Source organism: Endocarpon pusillum, assembly GCF_000464535.1.
Source record: "Endocarpon pusillum Z07020 unplaced genomic scaffold C732893, whole genome shotgun sequence".
Taxonomy (NCBI): domain Eukaryota; kingdom Fungi; phylum Ascomycota; class Eurotiomycetes; order Verrucariales; family Verrucariaceae; genus Endocarpon; species Endocarpon pusillum.
In genome coordinates this window covers 103,115-127,511 of record NW_006913599.1, presented here as the reverse complement: position 1 = coordinate 127,511, position 24,397 = coordinate 103,115, and the positions used below count along the sequence as shown (strand labels likewise).

At 50.4% G+C, this 24,397-nt stretch overlaps 8 protein-coding genes across 8 annotated transcripts; 4 read left to right on the top strand and 4 right to left on the bottom strand.

Annotated features, from left to right (window-relative positions):
• Positions 1–415: 415 nt before the first annotated feature.
• On the top strand, positions 416–1,752 carry EPUS_07018 (uncharacterized protein; the record flags this gene model as incomplete). The annotated part of the gene is made up of 2 exons (XM_007789027.1): positions 416–745; positions 796–1,752. 2 exons carry the CDS (start codon positions 416–418, stop codon positions 1,750–1,752), a joined length of 1,287 nt encoding a protein of 428 aa, XP_007787217.1.
• A 191-nt stretch (positions 1,753–1,943) lies between these two features.
• On the bottom strand, positions 1,944–2,296 carry EPUS_07017 (uncharacterized protein; the record flags this gene model as incomplete). Its single annotated transcript, XM_007789026.1, has 2 exons — positions 1,944–1,968; positions 2,037–2,296. 2 exons carry the CDS (start codon positions 2,294–2,296, stop codon positions 1,944–1,946), a joined length of 285 nt encoding a protein of 94 aa, XP_007787216.1.
• Positions 2,297–2,872: 576 nt separating this feature from the next.
• Positions 2,873–4,324, bottom strand: EPUS_07016 (uncharacterized protein; the record flags this gene model as incomplete). The annotated part of the gene is made up of 1 exon (XM_007789025.1): positions 2,873–4,324. One exon carries the CDS (start codon positions 4,322–4,324, stop codon positions 2,873–2,875), a length of 1,452 nt encoding a protein of 483 aa, XP_007787215.1.
• Positions 4,325–4,772: 448 nt separating this feature from the next.
• On the top strand, positions 4,773–5,753 carry EPUS_07015 (uncharacterized protein; the record flags this gene model as incomplete). Its single annotated transcript, XM_007789024.1, has 2 exons — positions 4,773–4,821; positions 4,873–5,753. The coding sequence occupies 2 exons, from the start codon at positions 4,773–4,775 to the stop codon at positions 5,751–5,753; spliced, it is 930 nt and encodes a 309-aa protein (XP_007787214.1).
• Positions 5,754–10,071: 4,318 nt separating this feature from the next.
• Positions 10,072–12,439, top strand: EPUS_07014 (uncharacterized protein; the record flags this gene model as incomplete). The annotated part of the gene is made up of 4 exons (XM_007789023.1): positions 10,072–10,174; positions 10,224–10,271; positions 10,326–10,427; positions 10,557–12,439. The coding sequence occupies 4 exons, from the start codon at positions 10,072–10,074 to the stop codon at positions 12,437–12,439; spliced, it is 2,136 nt and encodes a 711-aa protein (XP_007787213.1).
• Positions 12,440–16,087: 3,648 nt separating this feature from the next.
• On the bottom strand, positions 16,088–18,145 carry EPUS_07013 (uncharacterized protein; the record flags this gene model as incomplete). Its single annotated transcript, XM_007789022.1, has 2 exons — positions 16,088–17,713; positions 17,765–18,145. The coding sequence occupies 2 exons, from the start codon at positions 18,143–18,145 to the stop codon at positions 16,088–16,090; spliced, it is 2,007 nt and encodes a 668-aa protein (XP_007787212.1).
• Positions 18,146–20,964: 2,819 nt separating this feature from the next.
• EPUS_07012 (uncharacterized protein) lies at positions 20,965–21,871 on the bottom strand (the record flags this gene model as incomplete). The annotated part of the gene is made up of 4 exons (XM_007789021.1): positions 20,965–21,449; positions 21,511–21,620; positions 21,683–21,728; positions 21,787–21,871. 4 exons carry the CDS (start codon positions 21,869–21,871, stop codon positions 20,965–20,967), a joined length of 726 nt encoding a protein of 241 aa, XP_007787211.1.
• Positions 21,872–22,530: 659 nt separating this feature from the next.
• Positions 22,531–24,254, top strand: EPUS_07011 (uncharacterized protein; the record flags this gene model as incomplete). The annotated part of the gene is made up of 3 exons (XM_007789020.1): positions 22,531–22,543; positions 22,593–22,687; positions 22,740–24,254. The coding sequence occupies 3 exons, from the start codon at positions 22,531–22,533 to the stop codon at positions 24,252–24,254; spliced, it is 1,623 nt and encodes a 540-aa protein (XP_007787210.1).
• Between the last annotated feature and the right edge of the window lie 143 nt (positions 24,255–24,397).

The window sequence follows — 24,397 nt, the reverse complement described above, 5'->3', positions numbered from 1 at the left end:
TAGGTACAGAATTATTTCCCTGCAAAGTCCGAAGTTTAGCCTGTAACTAGTTCCAAGGAGAGGTAAATGACCACCAACAGAATTATTGAAAGGGGTTGGGGAGAGGTTCCGGGTATGAATATCTCATGCAGTATGTTCACAACAGGGAAGTAGACTGAGGAAGTGGGCTGTACTAGATCCGTCATCTGGGACACCTCTTGAATAAGAGCATCTCTTGGTTATCGAAATCTGAGATTAAATACTGGGAAAAAAAAGTCTGGTAGGGAAAGCAGTCACTTTCGCCCAAAGGCGAGGGAAGAAAAGACACCCCAGGAGAGCGGTCCTTCTGGAAAGTCTCACCGTTTGTTCACAAGGCAAACATTGGGATAGGGTTCCTGACATTCATTGGAAAGGCCCCGGACGCCTTCTGCTACCAATGGCATCCCGCGAGGGGGATGGTGCAAAGAAGACGGTCTCCATCTCTCCTCTTCTCAAGCGCCTCGCATATCCGTCAGCCGCCGAAATACAGGTGCAAGCATCAGAGATAGCGTCAGCTTTCGCGCTAATCTTCGAGGACCGACTGAGCGTTGTGCAAAGCACTGCGCTTCTAACACTTTTGCATTCCACGCGCAAGGACAAAGATGCTGCAGTTATCGCCCAATGCTCTCAGCGAATGCGGGAAGCCGCTAGCAAAATCAAAAGGCCAGCATTGCGAGAAGCCATCAGGGGACGGAATCTCAGGTTAGGACAGTACAGAGGAGGACTGGTATGCCGCTCAGGGTGTTGCTTTTCTCCATCTATGCTGATCTAAAAAAGTGTGACATTGTCGGCACAGGGGGCGACTCCCATTCCACCTTCAACGTCTCCACGACTGCGTCCATCATAGCATCGCCTTTTCTTCTGACTGCCAAACATGGCAACCGAGCACAAACCTCCATGTCCGGTTCCGCTGATGTGCTCAACGCCATTTCTCCCAAACCGCCTAAACTGTCTGCTCTCACCGCCGAGAAATTGCCCCAGATCTATCGCTTAACAAATTACGCCTTTTTGTTCGCGCCCAACTTTCACCCAGGAATGGAAAACGTAGCCTGCGTCCGAAGAGACCTAGGGATTCGCACTATTTTCAATCTCCTGGGGCCTCTAGCCAACCCGGTAGACTGGGCAATCGAAGCCCGTATCGTTGGAGTTGCATATCAGGAGCTCGGCCCAGTCTTCGCGGAAGCGCTACAGCTCTCCGGCACGAAAAAAGCATTGGTAGTCTGTGGCGCAGAGGATCTGGATGAGATCAGTTGTGCTGGGCCGACAAATTGCTGGATGTTGAAAGAGGTGCCCAATCCGAAATACAGGGGCCCTATGACCGAAGACGGCGAGGAGTATACGACAAGTGACGATGACGCACCATCTCGAACAATTTCTCGGCTTGAGAAGTTCCAGCTCTCGCCCGTGGATTTTGGGCTCCCAACTCATCCACTCTCCGAAGTGTATAGTGGAAAAATGCCGAAGGAGAACGCGGCCAAGCTGATGAGCATCCTAAGGAATGAGTTAAGGCCAGATGATCCGATTCTAGATTTTGTGCTGCTCAATACTGCAGCGTTGTTGGTGATCAGTGGAGTTTGTGAAGGCGACGAATGCAAGACAGGCAGGGTGGTCAAGGAACGAGGCGCTGGAGGACAGCGATGGAAGGAGGGCGTGCGGAAGGCCAGGTGGTGTATAGAGAGTGGCCAGGCCCTTCTCCAGTTAGAAAAATTCGTCGAGGCTACGAATTCATTCTAGCACGCAAATCTTCGTTGTTTAGTCCCCAAGATTAGCCAATTCCTGTGTAAGTTATCTCCCGAACGTCGTCGACAGAGTCTGCCATGCCACCACCCTGCACCTCAACGCCTTGCAAGAAGTCATTTTGGTCCTTGCACGCCCGCCCTTCAAAAGTCCGGAGTACCCTCCAACCCCTCTCCACTATCCATCAATCACCGCGCCTCAAATTGTACAATCCTAGCCATCAGTCAGCCCCTCTACACACCTACAATCTCTCACCCTCATTTCAGCAATCAGAAACTCACCTCTTCGTCCTCTCCTTGTAAAGCACCCTATGTCCACACTCCTTGCACCTTATCGCATCACCCAGGTTCAAGGCGACCTTGCTCGCGCACTCCCCGCACACGTAAGTCACGGAGGAAGACACGAGGGAGTCTGCGACACCGCCACCGTAGGAAGGTGTGTAGGCGGCGCCGGTAGAGTTTTGTTGCTGTGCACCGGAGCCGGCGATGCTGGAGTCGCGTTGGGAGGGGAGCTGGTAGGCTTCGCGTTGGGGTGTGGCCATGCTTGTGTGCCTGTTTTGGTTTGGGTTGGCTCAGGGACGAGGATGGGAATTCGATAACGTGGAGGGCAAAAGCCGAGGAAGAGTGAGTGGAGGTGAGGAAATTTTGCTCGGAGGAATTTGGGGGAAAGGATGATCGTACACAACTAACTCTTGACCAAGGTGGGAAATGGTGTGGTAGTATGTTTCTGAGTGAAGTGACAATACTTAAGAGAAATATCGCGGGAGCTAAACAAGTTAAATAGTCTCACTATAATTGTCATTTAGACCCTAGGCTTTGATTGAATCTAACACACATCTCATCTCAACTCTAGTTCCTCGTTACCTGCCAGTGTGAACTAATATAGTTGTCTGGCTTTTATGTTATGGAACCAGTTCTATATGATACCAGGCATGGAATGCCGTTTTGATGCATCAACAGCCGTGTAAAACACCATTTACACTACTATTCAATATGGCTTAAAAGCACCAAAGCTTTGGTTCTCGTAGCGTCCCGGTGAGGTGTGGCTCCAAATTGCCAATGACATGAACGTGCAAGTCTCATTCGAAGGCGGATGCCATTTAGAATGAGTGCCTTGGTCATCTCATGAAGAACATAAGCTTTTCTGGGTCTTCCATAAAATTCTTGACCATGCTTCCCATCCTCGCCAAAGTTGCTCCATCAATGATGCGATGGTCTGCACTCCAGCTGAAGTTGGCCATCTCTGCCCTTTCGACCAAATCGCCCTGCCCAAAGACTGGTACTGCTCGAGCCCTTCCGACTCCGAGTATGGCGACTTGGCCTTCGGTAATGATTGGCGCCACGACCGTGCCACCAATGTTTCCAATGTTACTTACCGTTATTGTGCCTCCACTCAGGTGAGCAGGTGAAAGCTTCTTAGCATTCCCCAACTGTGACAGCCTCCGGATCTCATAAGCTATATCGATGATCGAGAGGGTACCGACGTTCTTGACAACTGGAACGAGGAGCCCAGCGGGCGTATCCATTGCTATGCCAATGTTGTGGTTTCTACGATATATGAGCTGCGGCTTACGGAGATTGTCTGCTGTCTCTAGACGAGCATTCAGAAGCGGATTTTGGTTCAAAGAAACGGACACGGCTTTTAAGATGAATGCAAGAAGGGTGATGTTGGTATCTTGCGTCTCTCGTGACTGGTTAAGACGCTTGCGGAGGCCGGATAGGCGAGTGATGTTCACTTCATCACTATAGAGAAAATGTGGAATGGCAAGAGATGCTGTCATCGTCCGGAACATTTGACTTTGTACACGGGAGAGAGGGTGTACTGTCTCAGATTGTTCCGACTCCACTGCCTGTGTGGAACGTGCGGCTGAGCTCGATATAGGAGTTTCTTTCTGGTTCTCGAGGTATGCCTGGACGTCTTCTGTCAAGATCCTGCCTTCATTACCAGAGCCGTTCAGTTTGGAGATATCGATATTGTGCTGCTTCAATAGACCTCTCACTGCTGGTGTTGCAAGGAATGAACGTTCGCTTAGCATTTCATCGTTCCGATCCGCCTGCGCTGATGCTCTGAGCTGTGTTCCGCCTTCCTCACCCGCTTCTGCTTCTATCTTGACCTGCTCACCCTTTTCGTCCCTGTTTAAGTGTGACGGTCCGTTCTCTTGATGTTCTTGGCTGGTCTCGGCAGCAGAGCCCTCCTCCACCGGAAGACCATCGTCGATATCCGCAAGTGGAGCTCCAGTCTTGACCATGTCGTCCGCTTGAGCGTACAGCTTCTTGATTACGCCAGCGTAAGTAGCTGAGATCTCGACAGCTGCTTTGTCACTTTGCATTTCACACAGCTTGTCCCACTCCTCCACGCGTGCTCCTTCCTCGACGAACCACATATTGAGCATACATTCAGTTATGCCTTCACCCACATCTCCCAGCTTTTGTGTACGAATGGCTGACCAGCAGGCTCCAGATTGGAACTTTCTGCGAAAGAGAGGAGACTTATCGATCAGGCGTATCCTCGGAATGTAGTAGTGAGAATGTGGTAGGCCAACTGTGGACCTCACCGGCCAGCGCTTCATCTTCGCAACCCAGAGCAGGCCGCACACCGTTGTCACTTACATTTCTCAGCATTGACCTCATGGCAAAGCTTTTGAGGATCTGATGTTGTTTCCGGCGATAACCGAAGCGGCCACATATATCTTGGCGCAACAAACTGCGAGCCAGCGCCATACTACTAACTACTAGTAGCTAGCATGATGGAGGGAGAAGCATTTATGCACTCCTTTTCCAAAATACGTAGTAATACTCTATACGAGGATATGGCAACTCGGACGAGTCCGTTGGAGTATTATGGCAAGCAATAGTAGTACATTGTCTCTGAGGTCTAAAGACGTGGCTGTGCTGGTATTAGTATTCCGCATTAATTTTGGACACCATCCTTGATTCCACCACTATTGCCCGCAGGACTTCACGCCCATATTTTGCAGTACTAGACTGGTGGTTATTGTGTCTCATGGATCTGCACGAATGCACCAACCTCTAGTACCGCACCAGTCGAGTACTCACCGTCTAGCATGTTCGTCGTCTTGTTCGAACTCTCCACAGTTCTACTGACGCGATCATCTAGGCTTATCGCTCTACAAGGCATTGCTGAAACACAGCTTAACCGTCTCCACAACCCACTCTGGAGGCCTAAGATCACTCATCCGCTGCCGCTTCAAAACTGACCGGCTTTTACAATCACCTTCTCAAATCGCCAATGGGCTGAACGCCGGAAATGAGGTGCTCAAACTCTTATGCGCCTCTGCCCGGGGCGAATCGAGCTCCATTGCGAGGCTGAGTGAATTGATCGAATCAACTTTAGAGTTATCGGGTATCACCGAAGCATATCGTAATTCTCTTCGTCTCATAAAGAAACCTCCATCCTCTCGTCGAGCGCCAAAAGCCAACAACCTTCCTCTCAGCGCCAATAAAACGCTGCAGTCCCGTCGTCCAGATTCAAGTCCAATTTTCGAGCGGCCTCTCCCTCTGTCTCAAATCAGAGGCGGCAAGCGCCGAGTCCCAAAGTTTGTGGCTGCGCAGGGCGTGCCTTTCTTACTCTATTCGAAGCCACAACCTCAAAGTTTGGGTAGATTACTGAGACAGAAGATAGCTTGGCAACACAAGAAGTGGGATCAACGAACAAAACTGACAGAAGAGACAATACCACTGGGAGTATGCGAGGATGCTTGGGATGCTCTTGTTGCTTCCCAGGAGGAAGTAGAAGGGCATTCGAACAGGACGTCAGTCCCTGAGGATAGGGAAACCGGCATCAGTGGTGATTCCACATCTTGGAATTCAGCTCCTCAATTTGCAGCGGTTAGCGTTGGTGACAAGATTAGAAGCTTCGAGCGAAGGAATCTTGAAACAGGTCGGCGCCTGTTTGAGATCTTGAAGCAGGAAAGGGTTCTGGTAGCCAACGAAAAGGAGAAAAAAAGTTCCCACCAGGTACAGAATACGGTTATCTAGAAGGGTGAATAAGGTGCGTGCCGGCGCCAAGAACTCCCAGTCCAGGCGAGAGAGCAAAGACATCAATGAGAAGTGAATTAGGTTGAAATTCAATCGGCTGATCTAACGATACTTCAAGATAAGCAGAAGAGCAATTGTGGCAGAATAAATCTTGAAAACCTATCAATTCTAGCTTCAGTCAGAGGCCGGTTCTTACATCTTGGGTTTCTGCATACAGAGAGCTTCGCTGAATTGCACCGATTTAAACAAATTGAGGAACTGTCCATCACCGTCCACATTTGGGATTGTTATATACCTGGCCTCCACGCCAGGATCATGCCCCCTCGGCCACAATCATGGGGGCCCTCATCAAATAAAGACCGCTGCTACTAATCCGCATAACAACAAATCTGCTAAGCTCGAAGACGCGCTGGCTGTAAAGCCATGTTCGAGCCGACGATTCAGGGACAAAGATTGGAAGTGTGAGAATCTTGGTACCAAGGAGATCTGGTTGCAGTCGAAAGCAATTCTTCCCGAGCCACAAAGTCAGAGCCTTCATTCCCACTGAGAAATCAGCCGGATGACAAGGTCAAGAACCGCACGAGCCGGACAGGCATTGGAAAGAATTTTGTGCATATGAGATTATGAGGTGGAAACTTCCAACCAATGAGCAGCTTGGATAAGAATTATGACCACGAAGATTAGGTCCCTGATGCTGCAGCTGCTGCAAAGATCTCTTTACGTACAACCGTGATCTGTGGATGGACGATGAGAGATGCCGAGCCACGATCGCGGAAATTCCAGCACTTTTAGATTGGGGAGACGAATCAAGCGGAACTGTCTGCCGTCTCCTTGTGCAGCCTGAAACCAAATCAAATCTGCTCACATTTTCTTCTCCCTGCAAGCGGCGCGACATCATCATCACCTTTCGCAATGCTATCATCGGAAGCTTCTAGCGGAAATCGGCGTATGTCATCTGTAAGCTAAAATAGTACACTGATGACTTTCCTCCATCTTAGAGGACCAGAGATGCCCATGCCAAACACGGCTTACAGTCCTTCCGTCGATCGCAGGCGGGAGGGGGATGATTGGCAGCATATGATTTGGCTTCTCATCACTGGATCTCCGGTCATCAAACCGCAATCTTCACGCACTGTGTCAGCTAGATTCTAGCTACAGTAGGTGCATTGGTCTATGAGGACGTTTGGACCCAGGCGAGCATCGGTTCCGTCAGGGTTGACGCCACCGGTTGTACGACATGTAATCCGAAAACACTGTGGAATGCTTCTCTGCGAAACAGAATCCTGCAGTTGCCATAGAGTACATCAGTTCCTGGTGTTGGAACCACTAGGTTACCAAAGTAGGGTAGTGAAAGGTGTGCTACCCTTTTCTCTGCTGAAACAGCCATGGTTATCGACTCTACACCCTCTCGTCCATCTTGCATATCACCTGCGAGTCAGTAGTGGAAGATCTCTGCAGTGCCCGGGACTCAGCGGACACCGGATGAATGGTAGCGAATCACATTTGACCTGTCATAGCTGCGCAGGTCTGCTTGGGAGGAATGCACGTTTCGGAAGTTCCGGCCTACTCTCGGCGGCATTCTTTAGACTCGCCCCCTCAAGAGACAACACCCAATCAAGCCGTCCCATCTCGAAAGCCCTTTGTTGTTCTCCTTCTTTTACATCTGGGATACAATCGCAAACGCGGCCGTTGCTCATCGATTGCTGGCTTTACACAATGTTCTTGCCGCATATTTGTCAGATTGTGGAGCACGTTCTTTGCAGGCTCTGCCCAGGCATGTAGATAGATGCAGGACGGTAAACCCGACCCGGATCAGACTTGTGGTTGACGCACGATATACTTTCACTTGGGTCCAAAGTAATGTGCAGCTAAACCAATAGTCTCCATGCAAGCCTGCGAAAACACGGGACTCGCGCGCACGGCGGGGCACCTGGATCAGTCTGGTCAAGACGCCAAATAGGTTTCGCGCTTGCATCGATCGCCGCTGTCAGCTTAATTGTCACTATTATGTATGTGTTGTCTCGAGCATTCGGCTCCTACGTAGTAAGTACGTAGTAGGCCCGCCGAGGACATGGTATGACAATCTGCTACATAACTAGTAGTTGGTGATTTTCATCATTCTAACGATCCCCCTACTCAATACGTTTGAGTATGTCTGCATATGCCGGTAGTGGAGCTAGCGTGGAAAATATTTCGAACATTTCCAGGAATTGCCGACATACAAGCTCTATGGACCATTCCACTCTTTAGACCAATATATATCCAATGCAGCGGCGCGATGGAGAGCAGAGACTCTTGTGTCTGCGGTCGACGCTTCCGGACAAGATGCTGCGGTCCGCTCCCACAGTTATTATGTATGACATTGAAGGTTTTGCTCTTGGTGCTAGAGCAGTGAGCTAAAGTGTCATGAACGCTAAAGACCAGTGAACGTATCCCCAATCAAAGGCGCCATGAAGCCGCCAGGTGTGGAGACGAGCCTTGAGGGCGAAGGACCTGGCCGCTCGGCCCTTGGTAGTGGCGTACGTACTGGGTTTTCAACAAACGCTCATCCTTGCAAATCAGACCCATTAACCAGTTGGAGTACGGCTAGAAATGGGACACAGGATGGCGGATCTTTTTGGTCGATCGATGACAAGTGGCATGGATATTTGGCCCGAAGGAAGCGAAACAGACGAAAGGAGATACTCGTTTGTAATAACTTACTAGAATAGTGTCTATCAACGCAAGCGAGCGGGCGGACTAGACAAGGCTTGCTTGTCAGGCTAGGCCACATTTCACTTGTTGGCTTGTCTGCCGTGGTCTGGGTATTGGTATGGAGCAGTTTCATTTTTGCATTCTTGGTGATGTCCACGCAACAAATGCCTCAGCAGCGTCGAATACACGGAGCGAAAAAAACCTGTTTTAGGTTGTATGACTATGAGATTCGTATGTCAGAAATGTCAGAAATGTGAGGCTGTCGCAACCTAAGCAAATTATTGAATAGAGCCACTGGTCTGTCGAACCCGCATCGACCACGGAAATATGTCCGTAGAGCAACAAGTAGAGGATGAATAGTAATGACTATAATGCCGTTCATAACAGTGATTCCTTTTTAGACTCCGACGAGTTTCGGGACCAGACGCCCGAGGAATTCTATCTTGCATCTTTACGGGCCAGTTGGTGTTGCAACCTTGTAAGGCGACTACGATGCAACTTACTACAGACTCGATAGTAGTAGTCATCGTCTATTACCACCACTGGCCATAGGCTACAGGCAGAATCACGTCAGCAGCTCTGGGATGTCCCTCTCCCCCGGGCCAAAAGTCAAAATACAACAATCCTCCCGCGGCATCCTGGTTCCTGCTCAAGCGCAGCAAATCCTTAAGAGGTCCAAAAAAGACTTAGCTGCGACGAGTACCAAACTTCTTTTCTCTCTCGTAACTCAGAAACCGGTAAATCAAGAACGCGGACACGAATCAGCATCGCACAAGCCCTTGGCCAATTGCTTACCAGCTGACCTTTCTCAGGCTGCTTCGGTGCCACCACACTACGAACAAGGACTACGGCATCCTCGCTGCCCACTCACAACTCAGTATTCTCCCCTACCTGGTCGCTGATAGACGTGAACAATTGCGGCAACTCGCCCAGAAACACCCTACATCCGCAACCTTGCATGATAAGTTCGACTTCCTTGTCACGCTCCCAGAAGCTGCTGCTTGCTCTTTTTGCTTTCTTTCTCTCCCATCTCTGGTGACCGTTTCTGAAACTGAAACATCGACCCAATCCAGTCATTCATGAGGCGCCAGAAATTCATGTCAGGTGAAGTCACATTGTGAAGAGGAGGGCTTGGGCAGGTTGATCATCTCATCTCCGCGCAGATCATTTACTATTTGCCACCAGAGGGAAGGTCATGGCCCGATAGGCAGACGCAGAAGCACAAGCACACAAGCACCCAGCAGCAGAGAAGCACAAGCCGCTTCTGCCGCCTGCAACTCGAACCACCCCTCTTAGTTCCCGCCGCAGCCTAAGCTTTACCCATCAACCACCGACCGTCGATTTGCAGCGCCCGCTGCTTGCCCGCATCACTGCCACTGGTCGTATTCGCTGTCCCATCTTGCTGCTACAGCCAGCCAACCATCTCAATCCAAAATAGTGCTGTGCGATCCCATTGATCTTTGTCGCATCGCTGCACCACAGACAAACGCAGCCATCCCTCCACCATATTTTTGTCTGCTCGCCCAGGTTTGGGTGTGCTTCGGGCAGCCTGGAGGATCTGGTTACGCTGCGCCGAAACGGCCCTTCGTGGCCTCACATTCAATCAGCTCTTTGGCCGGGTGCCATGTACCAGACCACTCCTTCGGTCTCGAGATCGCTCAACGGCATGGGATCTGAGTTGATCGCTGGATCTGGTACAATCAATCCTGCCGCCTTGAACTCCTCTGGTATGACCAATATATCTCTCGTTCTCTCTGCTTCTTATCGAATCGGTAGTGTACCTGCTCAATGCAAAATACTTAATCTCAACCTACCCCAGCCGTTGTATGAACACTGCATTATCGCAAATGGCCAAAGCTGACCGAGTGTGTGTAACAGCAGGACTGCCACCGTCCTCCATCGAACCCAGTCCTCGGGGCATCAAGCGAAGTCGCTCGCCGGACCAGTACGGAGAATTGGCTGGTGAGGAGGATGTTGACGGTACGTGGAGCATATCGGGTGGTTCTGATGCAAATCGTGTCATACTCAGCTGCAAAGTTGCCACCTACCCCTTAGCATAGGTCGTGCTTCTCTCTCCCACGCTTCTACTGACTTCAAGGCGTATTGCAGACGAATCAAAGCGCCGGAAGAGAGGTAGGCCACCAAAGACACCACGCACATCTGGAGAATTTTCAAGCGTGCTCCGTCCCGATCACTCTCAGTCGGTCAAAACAACTCCAACTCAAATTCAAACACCACAAGTCAAGACGGAACCAGCAGTCCGGCCTATCACTGTTACGCCATCACAAAGCTCACCGTCTGCACCATCCAAACAGACGCCTACTAAGTCTGCAGTGAAGGCATTACCGACCGTCAGAGATCACACTAGTGACCAGTTAGGCCCGGAGGGCGATGAATACGTCCCAAGAGAATTCGACGAGGCTGGTGAAAAGAAAGTGGATGAGCTGGGCTATCCACAAGGTGGACGACTGTTCAAATGTCGAACATTTACTGTGCCCGAACGAGGTCAGAAGCTTTTCATGCTTGCTACAGAATGTGCACGGGTGCTCAACTATCGAGACTCGTATCTCCTGTTCAACAAGAACAGGTCACTTTATAAGATTATTGCGACTCAACCGGAGAAGGATCATTTGATTAGCCAAGAGATTCTGCCATACTCTTACAGGTCACGACAGATCGCCATCGTCACAGCCAAGTCCATGTTTCGTCAGTTTGGAAGCCGAGTCATCGTCAACGGACGAAGAGTTCGTGATGATTACTGGGAAAGCAAGGCACGCAAGCAAGGCTTTACTGAAGATGACCTGGCTGGAGAAAAGCGACCGGGAGGTGCAAAAAGTCGTGAGGCGGCCGCAGCTGAAAGTCAGCTCCACGCACTACCAACTTTTGCTCAGGGCGACATTGTCTACAGTAATGGACCGGTCTTTGACGGCCTGCACCCGCATCAGCTACCGCCCGGCCTGGCAGCTTCACTTGGTCCTCCTCCCATGATGAATATTGCCACGAGCAAAGACTACAGCAACATTCCAAGGCCGCGGCAAGAGATGACTGGTGTGCCGTATCAGGAGAGATCTCAGCCGAGTAGCGCGGCGGAGATCATGAGTCAGGCTGCACAAAGCGCTGAGTTCAACAAGTCCGTCAACCGGTTGCGAGTCTATCGTAGTAAAGGTCTCGAGGAGTTCTGGAATAAACCTCGAGAACTGACTGCCACAACACCACAACCGCAAGCCGCCGAACCAGTCGCTGGTAGTACGACAGCTTCACAACCATACACCTCTCCACGATTTTCTGCCAGTGATGTTCCGTCAAGTCATCCTCCTAGCTTGATGCCACAACAATCACATCATCCTACGCCATCACACACGAATGCATCGTCTTATGCTCTTCAACAAAACGCTGCCCAGTCTCCAGTTCATCGACAAAGCAGCCTGCAAGCCTCGATGCGTGAGTCCAGTCAATACCAACCGCCGCCGGGTCTGCATCGCTCGTCCTCCAACGTCTCGCTCACTCATGGACAACAGACATCGGGTCTCCAGCAGAACCCCTACGGCTACCCTTCGTCTTCTCATCAACAACAAATGTGGGGTGGCCCTCCACCACAACCTCAAGCGTCCCCGGGGCTAAACAGACTCCACAACCCACAGTACTCGCCATCTTTGCAAAATCAGCAAGGCCAGCAGATGTCATCTCCTGTACAAAGCCATCACGCAAGCCAGAGTCCCCATCCTCCTCACCAGATGCATCCGTCGCAAACGGTCCACCACCAATCGAGTACAACCAGTCTACCAGGCCAGCAGATGTATGCCACTGGTTTACCTGGCATACAGGGCGGTCAACCTGGCTATCAATCGATGGGAGGTGCAAGACAGATGTATCCAGGTAGTCAAAACCAACAGCAATACATGCAGCAGCAAAATCAGCAGAGTCAGACGAGTGGCATGCAAGGCTGGCCGGCTGTCACTCAGGGACAAGGAGGAGGTTGGAGCGGTTATTGAGGTAGCTGTGGCAGTCAAGAGTGGGATCACACTTTACGTTAAGGAAATTCAGAACTCAAATCTGGACGATACATGCATACCGAATACATAATGGGTCTCATCAGATTTGCTACCAAAATTCTTACATATCACGGTTTGATTCTCTTCGCTTCGATTACTCAGTTTGGGATGGATTGGCTATCTCCACGAGTCCTGAATTCTGAGAATCGTTGGGTCATTCGAATACATGTTGCTTCCGGGGTATTCGGCCTCCAACTTGACCTGCTAGGGACTGGAGTACCTCGATCACGTTTGCATAATCTGTCTGTCCATCAGCAGCGTTCGTCATATCATGGTAAGGCGTTAGAACGTCTTGGGTTGGATGTCAATACTGTCAGGATGGAATGGGGGTGGACATACACGCATGGAACGAGTCGTACCGGGGTTTTCTCTCTTTCGATTCTTTCTGCCCTTTCATTTCTCTGTACAAGTACTAAGTACCCTTTTTATCCTCGAGAGCAGGTGTGGTTAGCGGATCCACCTACCAGCTATACAGGCAGCACACGAGAGACACGTTAATGGCAGTTTCTGCGTAATGGTCTACCGTTGTCTGCGAATCATACCCTCTTCGCTTCTTCATACATAGGATAGGGAGGTCTGTTGATGCGTCGGGGCATTTCCAGGAGTTATCATCTACATCTACATTATCTACAATATCTACATCTTGGTTCTGAGATAACTTACCTATTTTGATATATATAATGCAGCCAATTCAGCAGTCCTTCGCTTTTTTCTGATCACCTTGCCGCTATCAAATGTCTCTTTCCCAAAAACCTTATGTCGATATTGTGGGCTGGTGCTTTTGGTCATCGCTATCGCATGTCCCCCTTCTGGAAAACGCTCCTCTTCTCCACTTATTTCCACTCTTCCTCTGCCGAGTTTGCTCTATTCAAGCATGCCACCTGCAATCTTGGACGACCTCTGCTGTCCCGAACCCTCAACGGTCTCCTTCCATCCCCCTTCCTTTTCTGACGACAGCACTCGTCAGATCCTGAGAGTAGCAACAAGGTCGTTGGAGACTTCAATTGTTTCCCACCCTCCCTCTATTCCTTCACACGTCCTGCGCCTCCTCTCTCTTCTCTTAGCAACTGCCTTCCATCTCTGATCATTCCTACTTTCCTACACCCGATCCTCGCTCTACCTAACCCAAGCACGCTTTATCGCCGTGTCTCTGCTGGGTCATTCAACTTCCTCTTTGTAATCCAACTCTCTGCGCTTATAGCAAGTGGACTCTTCTAACTTCACGCCCACTTTTTACCCAGATCTCGCGCTCTCACCCATCCATTCATTCATGGATTCAGAAGGATGGCACGTTCTGTCATCTGGGCCCCCTCCGTCCCGGTCCCATAATTCACTCGTGACTTGATCAGCCCAGACCAGATCATGCCCGCTGCTTCGCAATTAGTACAAGGACTGAGCCGAGGAAGCCGACGCTCGTCATACTATCACATTGTACACACAGAAGCGAAACGGAGGTATCAGCCGCGAGAGCATGGTTGGAAGAAGACCGTAAGCGAATAAAAAAGGAGCACACAGACTTGTCGGGAGTATGACGGATAACTCGTGCCGCCCATGGAACATACATATGTATTACGTCGAGTCATCTATACGTGTACGCTTCCAATGGTGATCCATCCGGGCGCCAGCCTGGATTCCATCTCATCCTGCTAGCCCGCATGGCAGTACCCATTCCCTATTCTATGATAGCATTGCTATCGTCATCGTCATCGTCCGGCCAACCAGCCCCCTTCTCCCACAACCCTACATATAGAAAGCATTAAAAGCTAACGATATCATTCTCCGCCCCGGTGCCAAAGCCAGCACCGGAAGCCTGGAAGGAACAGGCGGTATCTGTGCAAATGAGAGGGAAGAGATGAAGTTGTTCTCCCGCCCTTCCGTCACATTGATAACGAGCTGTGGGCATGCGAACTTGAGGGAGGAAGTCAGCAGTAAAGGGGAAGACGGGTCGATCAGAGGACAGTTCGAAAATGCAGTATACGAGTAAGTCAGGAGAGGAGAAAAAAAGGAAGGAAGGCATCTCAAGCAGCGGCAGAGGTGAAGGATCGATGTCGCTTCTTCCTTCCGCCCAAATCCCATGCCGGCATATGCGCAGAGGCGAGTGCAGCATCCAAAGAACCGCATGGGAGACTGTAAAATCGCCGGGCCTAGCTGTAGATTCTAGGTGAAGTACTTTTCGTATTGGTACTCCCGCGCGCCCGCGCGGTCTGGTAGCCCCAGAACGACATCGCCATATCCATATCAGAATGAGCATCTTGGGGGGGAAGGGGGGCGCTGATCGTGTTTAGTCTGGCCACGCCGTGACGTCCTGAGCGACCCACCACCACCCAAAAAACCGATCAAAAAGAAACATAAACCGCAATCAAACACCGAATGTCCGAGGACGGACATCTGGTCTATTTAAAAAAAACCCCAAAAAAACAATCCCACTGTTTGTGTATCGCTTCTCAACCAGCCCGCCCACAGGGGCAAAAAGAAAAAACCAACTTCCTGGGTTCCCAACACCACAATGACGAATTTTTCCATGGGCCGGATGTGTTGTTAGATTGTTCGCCCTGTCAGCCCTTCGGAATATTTCGAAACCTTTTTGAAGACTTTTGGTGGGTGTATTATGGTTGTGGTGGTGGTGGGTTCGAACAGCGTTTCTGGTTGAGTCATCTCTCTCTCTTTCTTTATTATTTTTGCTTTTGATATCGTGAGGACAGTGGTCATGTCACGAGTCGAGGAAGATGAAAAGCACGCTGCTTCTCAATGAAGAACAGTGATGCAAGACCGCAAGGGCTTGTCAGCTGGACGTGGTAGGAGCCTGTGGAAATGCAATGCTGGGATTGGCCATGCGTTCGTTAAAAAAGGGAAAGTAAAAACGAGTCAGAGTGACCTGTTTGAGGGCTTCCCAGAACGAAGACGCCCTATTCAACGAGAGCTGAATATGTTGTGGAAAATAACAATTAGACATTTATTGAGTATCAAGGACTGGAACCTTTTGGCTTCCCTCAGCAGTAGTGCTGACATATCCTTTCCGTGTGTAGATATGCTCGTATTCCTTCCCCCCGAGCTCCTGTCCTCACCATCTCAAAATCATCCAGGTAGATCCTGTCCCATCTATCATAACATGCAATGAACTTCTCTCTTAGGTAGAGAGACCGATGTTGGTACACTGGGACCCGTTGCAAGGTGCCCCACAATTACTCAAAAGGCAAAACGAGCGCTAGAGCGACAACAAAAAGTGGCAAAATTCGCTTTACACGCACAACATATTTTCCAACATTCCCTGGCCTCTAGAAGGCCGTTCCAGCGTGTATTAGAACATATTAATGATAGTGGGCCAGTGAACAGAAATGCAAGAAAGACCGGGTTAGGCGGCGACATTTCCGCCATACAAGACAACCCGAGACAAACGCAGTATTGGTATCAAATGCAGGAAAAAAACATTAGCACAGCTGCTGACGAATCGTTCAGAAGTCGCTGGGTGTGGCATTGGCAAAGACGTAGTTCTTTGGTTTTTGTTGTGCCATTTGCTGGGCTGCGCGAGCATGCTCTTCCTTTTGTCTAGGAAATTCTTGAATGAAAAACTCGGTCTGTTTCTGACCATTAGGCGCAGGAGCTAGTTTCAATTGGCTTCTGTTCAGCATGACGCTGTGTGGCGAATGGACCTGGGTATGAATGCCCCGAGCTATAATCATGCATGACAGGTGAGACGTAGGTTTGCTGCGACATATGGGCTGACGGCGAGAGTGTGGCCATCTCTGGAGAGGTCAACGGCGCATCAGACCAACTACTAGCTGTCAACGGTCCGGCAGAGTATGGTGGAGTGTAGTCAGGGAAGACGGCATATTGAGGTGGAGCTGACATCGGTGGCATCATAGATTGCATGTGTGGTGGGGGAAACAATTCCGATTTCATCGGTGTCGATGGAGGAGACACTATGTTGAATTGAGATGGTTGTCCATTTAGGAAATACTGGTGAGGTGTCTCCTGATCTTGTTCCGTGAAGAGCGGCTCCTCAAGCGTTGGTAGCCGAGTTCTCATGAGGTCTTCGTTGGAAAGCGGAGTGGGTGGTGCACGACTTTGTTCCAAGTCAGATCGCTGAGAGTATTTCTGCTTTTCGACCAGATGATTGAACTCTTCAGCTTCTGCAAATGTAGAGATGTTGAGTGGCGATCGTTGAGCAGAACCAGGCTTCCTGATGCCAGCGTACGTGACGTTGAGATTCTGACCTGTGGACTTAACATGGCGTATTGGGTGCGCATTTTGTGATTGTCGACCGAACCGGAAAGTCGGCGACATTGCTGATGACCCGCCATAAGAGTAGCTTCGTAAGGCAGCCGTGCCAATAGCAGCAGGCCGAGGCCTCTTTCGTCGAGCAGCTATGTCAACATGAGTTCCTGGCTTCCTGAACTGCTCAAACTGGTTGGTCACAGGGGATCGCATAGGTGGCGTGCCAGCAAGCACAAACTGGTCGAGTGTCGCAGTTAGATCATCCGATGACGAGCCCCTCCTGGAAGATGGGAAGTGTGGCATTGGTAGTGGATCGGACTCGTGTAACGCCATGCTGCTGGGAGGAACGTGAGAATCAATGGTTGGCGTCGGCATAGAGCTGGTCCAGACATCGGACGACATCGAGTAGGCTTGGATGGCCTCTGGCGAGTCGAATCTTGGTTGCCCAACATCATGAATCGTGTGGTTCTCGGAAGATTGGCCGTTGAATCCAAAATCAAATTCGCTCTCTTCAGAACTTTGCGACGATAAATTCCAGTGACCAGACAACGGTGCAGTACGACTCCACTCCGGAGAAGGATGAAGCTGGATGTGACTTTGTTCGTGCGAGAAAGAAGAGGATAGAGGGTGCTGAGGATCCCGGCAAGGCAAGGATGTAAAGCATTGCCCGGGGTTCTGTTTATGCTGACTGCGAGCATTGTCGGCAGCATTCAAGGCGCGCTGCAAAGAGGCCCAGCTTGCTTCCTGGACGGCATCGCGAGCGGGAAAGACCTCTGCAGAGGATGGCGTGGTCGACGAATGACTTATACCGCCGGCGGAGACCGGCGCCAGTGACCTTGAGGTAGCGGCAGCCGTGTTTATTTGTAACGGGATTGTGTAGCCTGTGGGAATGTGGTGGTCATTGTTCCAGGCCTCACCAATACCCATGCCCTGTGTCATTTCGAATTCTTCTTGCTTTTTCATCTGCTTCGCTTTTGCGCGTCGATTCTGGAACCAGTTCTGCAATAGCAATGGTTAGCGCATGGGTAAATGGAGAGGAGGGATACGTACTGCGACGCGAGGCAATGTCAGTTTGGTTTGCAAAGCCAGTTGACGCTTGACGTTGCTGTTAGGCTTTGGGTGAGCTTGAAATTGAGCCTCGAGCACTTCGACTTGTTCTTTGGTCAGTCGTGGTCGAGTCAAGATCTCGGTGCATCCTTCGAAGTCCTCATGATCAGGAGTAATGGAACCGAAATCGGCGTATTCAGCGTGCTGTGGAGCTGGATAATAGGCCTCCACATGTTGAGGTTGGACAGGGTAACGTTCATAGGATAGAGAAGGTTGATTAGCATGGTGCTGCTGCTGCTGCTGCTGCTGCTGCTGCTGCTGTGGTTGTTGCTGGGAAGCAACGTGGTACTGGTAATGCTCATGGGGGAAGTCCATTGGTGTCATGCTGAAACCTGGAACTGTCCGAACTGAGGCAATTGACAATTGAATAAACCAAAGCTGTCAATGTTTCATGGTGGATCTCGACGGAGCGAGGCTCGCGCAGAGAGAGATTGAGAGCTGCCGTGTGCCCAAGGGGTGGAACCAGGCGTGAGATGAGAAATTTAGGAAGATTACTACATTCGATCAGGCCAATATATTGGAAGGTGACCAAGCTCTAGGAGGGAATGGCTGGAGAATTAAAGCGACAGGGGAGGAGTGATAAAAATGAATGTACACGACTGATTCGAGGAAGCACAGACTCAGGAGTAGAGCTCTTACTATGCGATTCAGTGTGGAAAAGAAGGAGAGGTCAGAGCCCCAGAAGGATGACGGGTTAGTTTGGGAAGCCGATTGGGAAGAGGGAAGGACAGGAAATGGGGATATTTCCAGGAGGATAGGGAAGAGGAGGCACGGCAGAAGTCGGTCTGTACCGTAGGGAATTCCGGCCATAGGGAAAGGATGGTTTACTTTCCTCCTAGCTTGCAGATTGCTGCAGCGGCGCCAGATGGAGGAAGAGGCTCGAACGGTTGATGTTCCCTGTCTTGGTGCCACCTGGGCTGGTTTGGGTGGTGGGCTGCTGGTTCTGCTTTTCCGCCTTTGAACGTTGGGCAGGCTTAACTAGAAGCCAATCCAGTAAGTCTTCAGGTACCCGGTAAGTTTAGCTGATCCCTAAGCTGAAAAGAGTCAAGGTGCAGCAGGCGAGGTCCCTGGGGACGGCTTCCGACTGTGAAGCTTAAGACTTGACCACTAATCTGCCGGGTGTGGGGCGGCAAATGAAGCCAAAACTCGACGAGTTCAGCTGCGCCTGGACACTCACTCTCAGTCAGACTCTAAGTTTGTTCTGAGTAACTTTGACCTAAAGGGCGAATCTGGCATGCTCTCCACCCCCAAAACTCAGAGACAATTGCGCAGAGGCAGTCAAGATCCATGCACCTAGCGGGCCTATCCAGGTCGATCGTTTCTCAGCTGCTTTTCATCAACCCTGGAACATGGACCGTGATGCCAATGGACCAGGGCGCGTTCCTGCAGGCTGCAGCAGCTGGCAAGATAGTCGCCACCCCTCTTGTACCTACTACGGACTCAACTCCTCTCCTTCCAAATATCTGCTTATGGCTGACGCAAACTGAAGCTTGCGCGCCGCTCCCTGTCAATCTAGTCAGAGAACGAGATAGTGTCAACAAGCGAGGAGACTGTGTATGAAACTAATACATCATGATCGACGAGTCCTTACTCCCGCACGCAGCTATCGAGTAGATCTATCCGCGTCCTATCCACGTCCTATCCACGTCCTATCCACTAATCAGGCCAAAGATGGACGACAAAGGCTGCATCTGATGAGTATCTAACCTGTACTTGGGCTTGTCCACAACGATGGTGGCGATGGAAGAACAGGAAGCTGAGAAGAATCTTCCAAGTTGGTACCATAGTACCCAGTAATCTCCACCACTGTCGCATTTGGTTAGCAGGTCAGTAGTGGATCCGATTGACATCGGCAGAAATCGTCATGTCTTCGAGTCATCTCAGGTGGTCTCACATCACCGACACCCTCAGGTGTCTGGCATCGAGAATTCCCCGGTTTCGGTCCGTTGCTGTATAAGGAATGCTGTGATTTTCTCGGATTGTTCCTGACGCTCGGGTCGCTTGCTGGCCCAGATCCCCTGATTAGGTGTTAGCTCCAACTCTCCTTTGTACCATTTCCTCATCGAGGCATCTGCTCAAACTCTAAGCCAAACCTTAACTAGAAGCATTTGCATGCTACCTCGTGCAACCCTGCATTGCATCCGCACCTCTCAGCAGATCATCCTCCCCCCCTGGACCCTTGAAAGATGCGCCGGCATCAACATTGGAGCTCAATGGCATATCAATCGCACCAAGTTGCGATTGAAACTCAAGATCTTTCTCATTTCCGGATCGACGTCAATCAAGATTCAAAGAGCTATCCATCACAGCAGCTATCCACGTTCCTGCATATTTGCCTTGGATGTCTTGTGCCACTTCATCCGGCAGCTAGAAATAACCAACTAGCCAATCATCTTCTCGATCACTCTGAAGAGAGTCATGTGTTTGTCCGTTCTTGAAGCGGCGCTGTGGTTGACATGGACTAGGTATAATGCACTTTTGGCAAACTATGTAAAGTATGGCGAGAATTTAAGTACTGTTTCCTGGGAGAGACAATCTCGCTCCTGATAAGGTCAAGGCTGAGGTCTAGAATATTGGCTCTGGGATCAGAATGCCTGCGCCGTGCTGCACATTGGAGAGCTGACCAGTAGCAAGGGCAGAACCTGCTACGCGAGAGAAGCAGCTCGCTATACCTATTACACATTGAACAACTTGTGTCGTGGTCCTTCCTGCTCGCCCTGTACTGATAGTTAGCAGATGGAGCTGTTGTCATTCGCAGCACGAGTCATCCCCAATCTCAATACGGGATCTGACAGCATGGTCGATCAGCAGTGGCAAAAGGTTTAGCTACCATTGCTTGGTCTGAATTGTGCGACTCTGCTCATGTACCGTCAAGAAAAGGCACCGGCACTTGTGATAGGTCGTCCCAGCGTGAACGCACATTCGTTCCTTGGTCAAGCTTTCCAATGACCTCCCAATTTCTCGACATGGGGCCTTGCGCTCCATTCCCTCTACGTCAAGCTCTGCATGCTGCAGCCAATCATGGCGCTGGGCGCACGTGGCCAGCCTTCCTTCTACTATGTGTTCGGTGGTATTATTCCAAAAACCCCCACAAGACAACCAGGAATTAAATCCACTGAGAAATGGTGCTGATCGCTTGCCGCTCATAGGATCATCGCATCGCGAATCTCAACGTCAATGCTCCCATTGGTGTATCGCTTTAACGCCAGACTTCGCAGGTCTCGGACAATCCAGTCAGCACCGGCATCCCTCACCTGATCAAGGTGATGGGTTGTCAGCAACCCCACCACCTTGAAGCCTGCAGCCTTCCCGGCTCTGATACCGGATGGCGCATCTTCCACCACTAACAACCGCTGCTCGTCGCCCAACCCCAGTCGCTCTCGTCCAAGTAGATAGCAGGAAGGGTCAGGCTTTCCGTTTTCAACGTCCTCGGCCACTATCATGTGCTTTGGATGAACAAGTCTCATCACTTGAATCCAACCATTGGCCAAGGCTCTAGTTCCAGACGTGACAATGGCCCAAGGTGCCTCCCACAGATCGAGAGTAGAGAGGAGACCCCTTGCACCTGGTACCTCAACAGCATCTTGACCGAAATCCTTGGGAATCAACCCCTCCATGTGGCTAACGTCTGGCAAAGATTTAGAACGCGCTCTTTCTCTAGTTAGTGCAAACTCTGGGAGCTCGCTTACAGTCCCAGTTGGCTTTCTTCTCGTCATACAGCTTCAGCACATCAATGCTTCTTCGGCCATGTGAAGTAGCAAGAATCACATTAGGGTCAACACCCAGCTCTTTCGCAAGTCTGGATCAAGAAATGATCAGCTCCTCTCGTTGCCAACTTTCGCTTTCAATGGGTCGTCTCACTTATGCCAATGCTTGACTATAGCATCGGTGCTGTCTATGATGGTTCCTGACAAAGCATGAGCATCTATTGAAGCATAGTGGTGGGAACCCGGAACATCTTGTACCGTCAAAATCAAATAATAGACCTCTGAAAGAGTGTACTTCGGGAGCCGTGGAGAAGGAGGGTTCAGGCAGAGCAATGAATCCCATCATGAATCGATTGTAATGCTTAAAGTATATTGTGCAAGAGAAACGGAGCCCGTATTGAAGCGTGATGTGATTATCCGAACTTCTCTGCTTTGGGTGCAATTTGCATCCTCTCGCCAGATTGACCACTCAGTGGTTACGGATGAAGTTTTATGGCGACGCCCTTGCCCCTCAAGGAGACTATGTGACGCATCCCGGTAGAATCCCGGTAGAATCCCGGTAGAATCCCGGTCAGTTAACTGACATGCCGACAGTGCCGCATTGCTTATCATAAGAAGGGTAGCTACAGACATGAGCTAAGTGCCGTTAGTGGAATTGACCGCTATTCTGTCAAATGACCATCATACTAATATGATAAGAGAAGCATATTTTGACCATACTGTGGCTATATTTTCAACAAAATACGTTGTAGATAATTAGATTTGATTGGATTACGGACGACTAAGCTGCGTATCTTGTTACCTCTATAAGCAATCTTATGGTTAGGCTTAGTCTAAGCGCACCTTGATGATTCCCCTAGCATTGTTTTAATAGGGCCCCTTCCTGCTAAGTGGTTAGAATCTAAGCCAAGATTTCGCAACAAAGGCACTGAAACTTTGAACTTGAACTGGTAATTGTTCAGCGACCACTTGCTGCATCCGATAAAGAGATCAGTTGCAGCAATGGTAAAACCATGTAAGCTCAGCCAGCAGACTACCAGCTCTCAGCTTCTGATGCAGCGCAGTCTCAAGATCAAAGCGAACACCAGTGCGACTGAGGCACAAAATCGAGAAAGCCTCTGCAGCCAAACAGAGAAAGCAACGAAAGGAATCCAAAAAGGTGACAGCAGCGTGTCCGCGAGCGAGGACGTTTCGCTAACACGTTCTTGCAGAACCCTCAATGGAAGTCCAGGTTGAAGAGGGATCCCGGCATTCCCAACCTCTTTCCCTTCAAAGACAAGATCCTAGCTGAAATCGAAGAGAAGAAGCGATTACGGGCTGAGGAGAATAACAAACGCAGAGAGGCTGCGAAAGGTGGTAAAGGTGGACAGAAAGAGGCGTTGCCAGTCGATAATGGCGGTGCAAGCCCTGCGCTGGCGGTTGGAGAGCCACTGGATGAGATGGAAGAAGATGGGGACGACTTAAACCCTATGGCTGCTCTTGTAGCCTCAGCACAAGCTCGTGCAACTGAATACCAGGACAGCGAAGCCTATGATGAAATGGACGAGGACGACGAAGGAAACGAGGACGGTGGAATCGCTCAACCCATCTTTGACGGACCGGCCATTAACCACAAAAACCCGGACTCGTCTCGTCGCGCCTTTGATAAGATCTTCAAACAAGTTCTCGAAGCAGCAGACGTCATTCTCTACGTTCTTGACGCTCGAGATCCTGAAGGTACTCGTTCTCAGGAAGTCGAACGGCAGATCATGGCCGCCGAGAATGGAGATAAGCGGCTCATTCTCGTCCTTAACAAGATCGATTTGGTTCCGCCACCTGTATTGAAGGCCTGGCTCATGCATCTACGCCGATACTTTCCCACAATTCCTCTTCGAGCTTCGACACCGGCATCAAATGCGCGGACCTTCGATCACAAACATCTAACAGTCAAAGGCACATCGGAGACACTGCTAAGAGCCCTAAAATCCTATGCAGTATCAAAGCAACTGAAGCGCTCCATATCTGTTGGCGTAATAGGCTACCCTAATGTCGGCAAGTCCTCCGTCATCAATGCCATTACATCGCGCCTCAACAAAGGTAGCCGGAGCTCTGCTTGCGCCGTTGGCTCTGAAGCTGGTATAACGACTAGCTTGCAGGAAATCAAGGTTGACAATAAGTTGAAAGTGCTCGACTCTCCTGGAATAGTGTTTCCGTCGGCAGTAGGATCAGATCAGGGCGCAGATCGAAGAGGCGGTGACGAAGCTCGCCTGATTCTGCTCAACGCTTTGCCACCAAAGCAAATTTCTGACCCAATTCCGGCGGTCTCTCTTCTCCTCTCCCGACTATCCTCTTCCTCAGACCTCTACGAGAAACTTCTACAGACATACAGCATAACGGCCCTAGGCCCGTTCGGAAATGGTGATGTAACAACAGACTTTCTTGTCCAGGTGGCTCGGAAGAGAGGACGAATAGGCAAGGGTGGAGTACCCAATCTCAATGCTGCAGCCATGGCTGTGATCACGGATTGGAGGGACGGGCGGATACAGGGATGGGTGAATGCACCAGGATTGAAGCTTGCTGCAGATGCAGGTGCAAATGCAGATGCAGATCCGGAGGCGGTGGGAGAACAGTCGTCTTCGGACGCTGTACCGGATAGAAAGGAAATCGTCAAGGAGTGGGCTGAAGAGTTCAAGCTTGCAGGTTTGTGGGGCAACGGCTCACAAGATGACGAAGTCATGCAGCATTGAGATTTGAACCTCTTAATGCCTAGGTCGCACAGCGTATGTCAGAAGAAGCGGTAGAAGCGGTAGAAGCGGTAGAAGCACCAGAACTGCCTTTGTGATTCCTCAATACTAACTAGTAGACCAATATCCTCCCCAACAGCGACCTT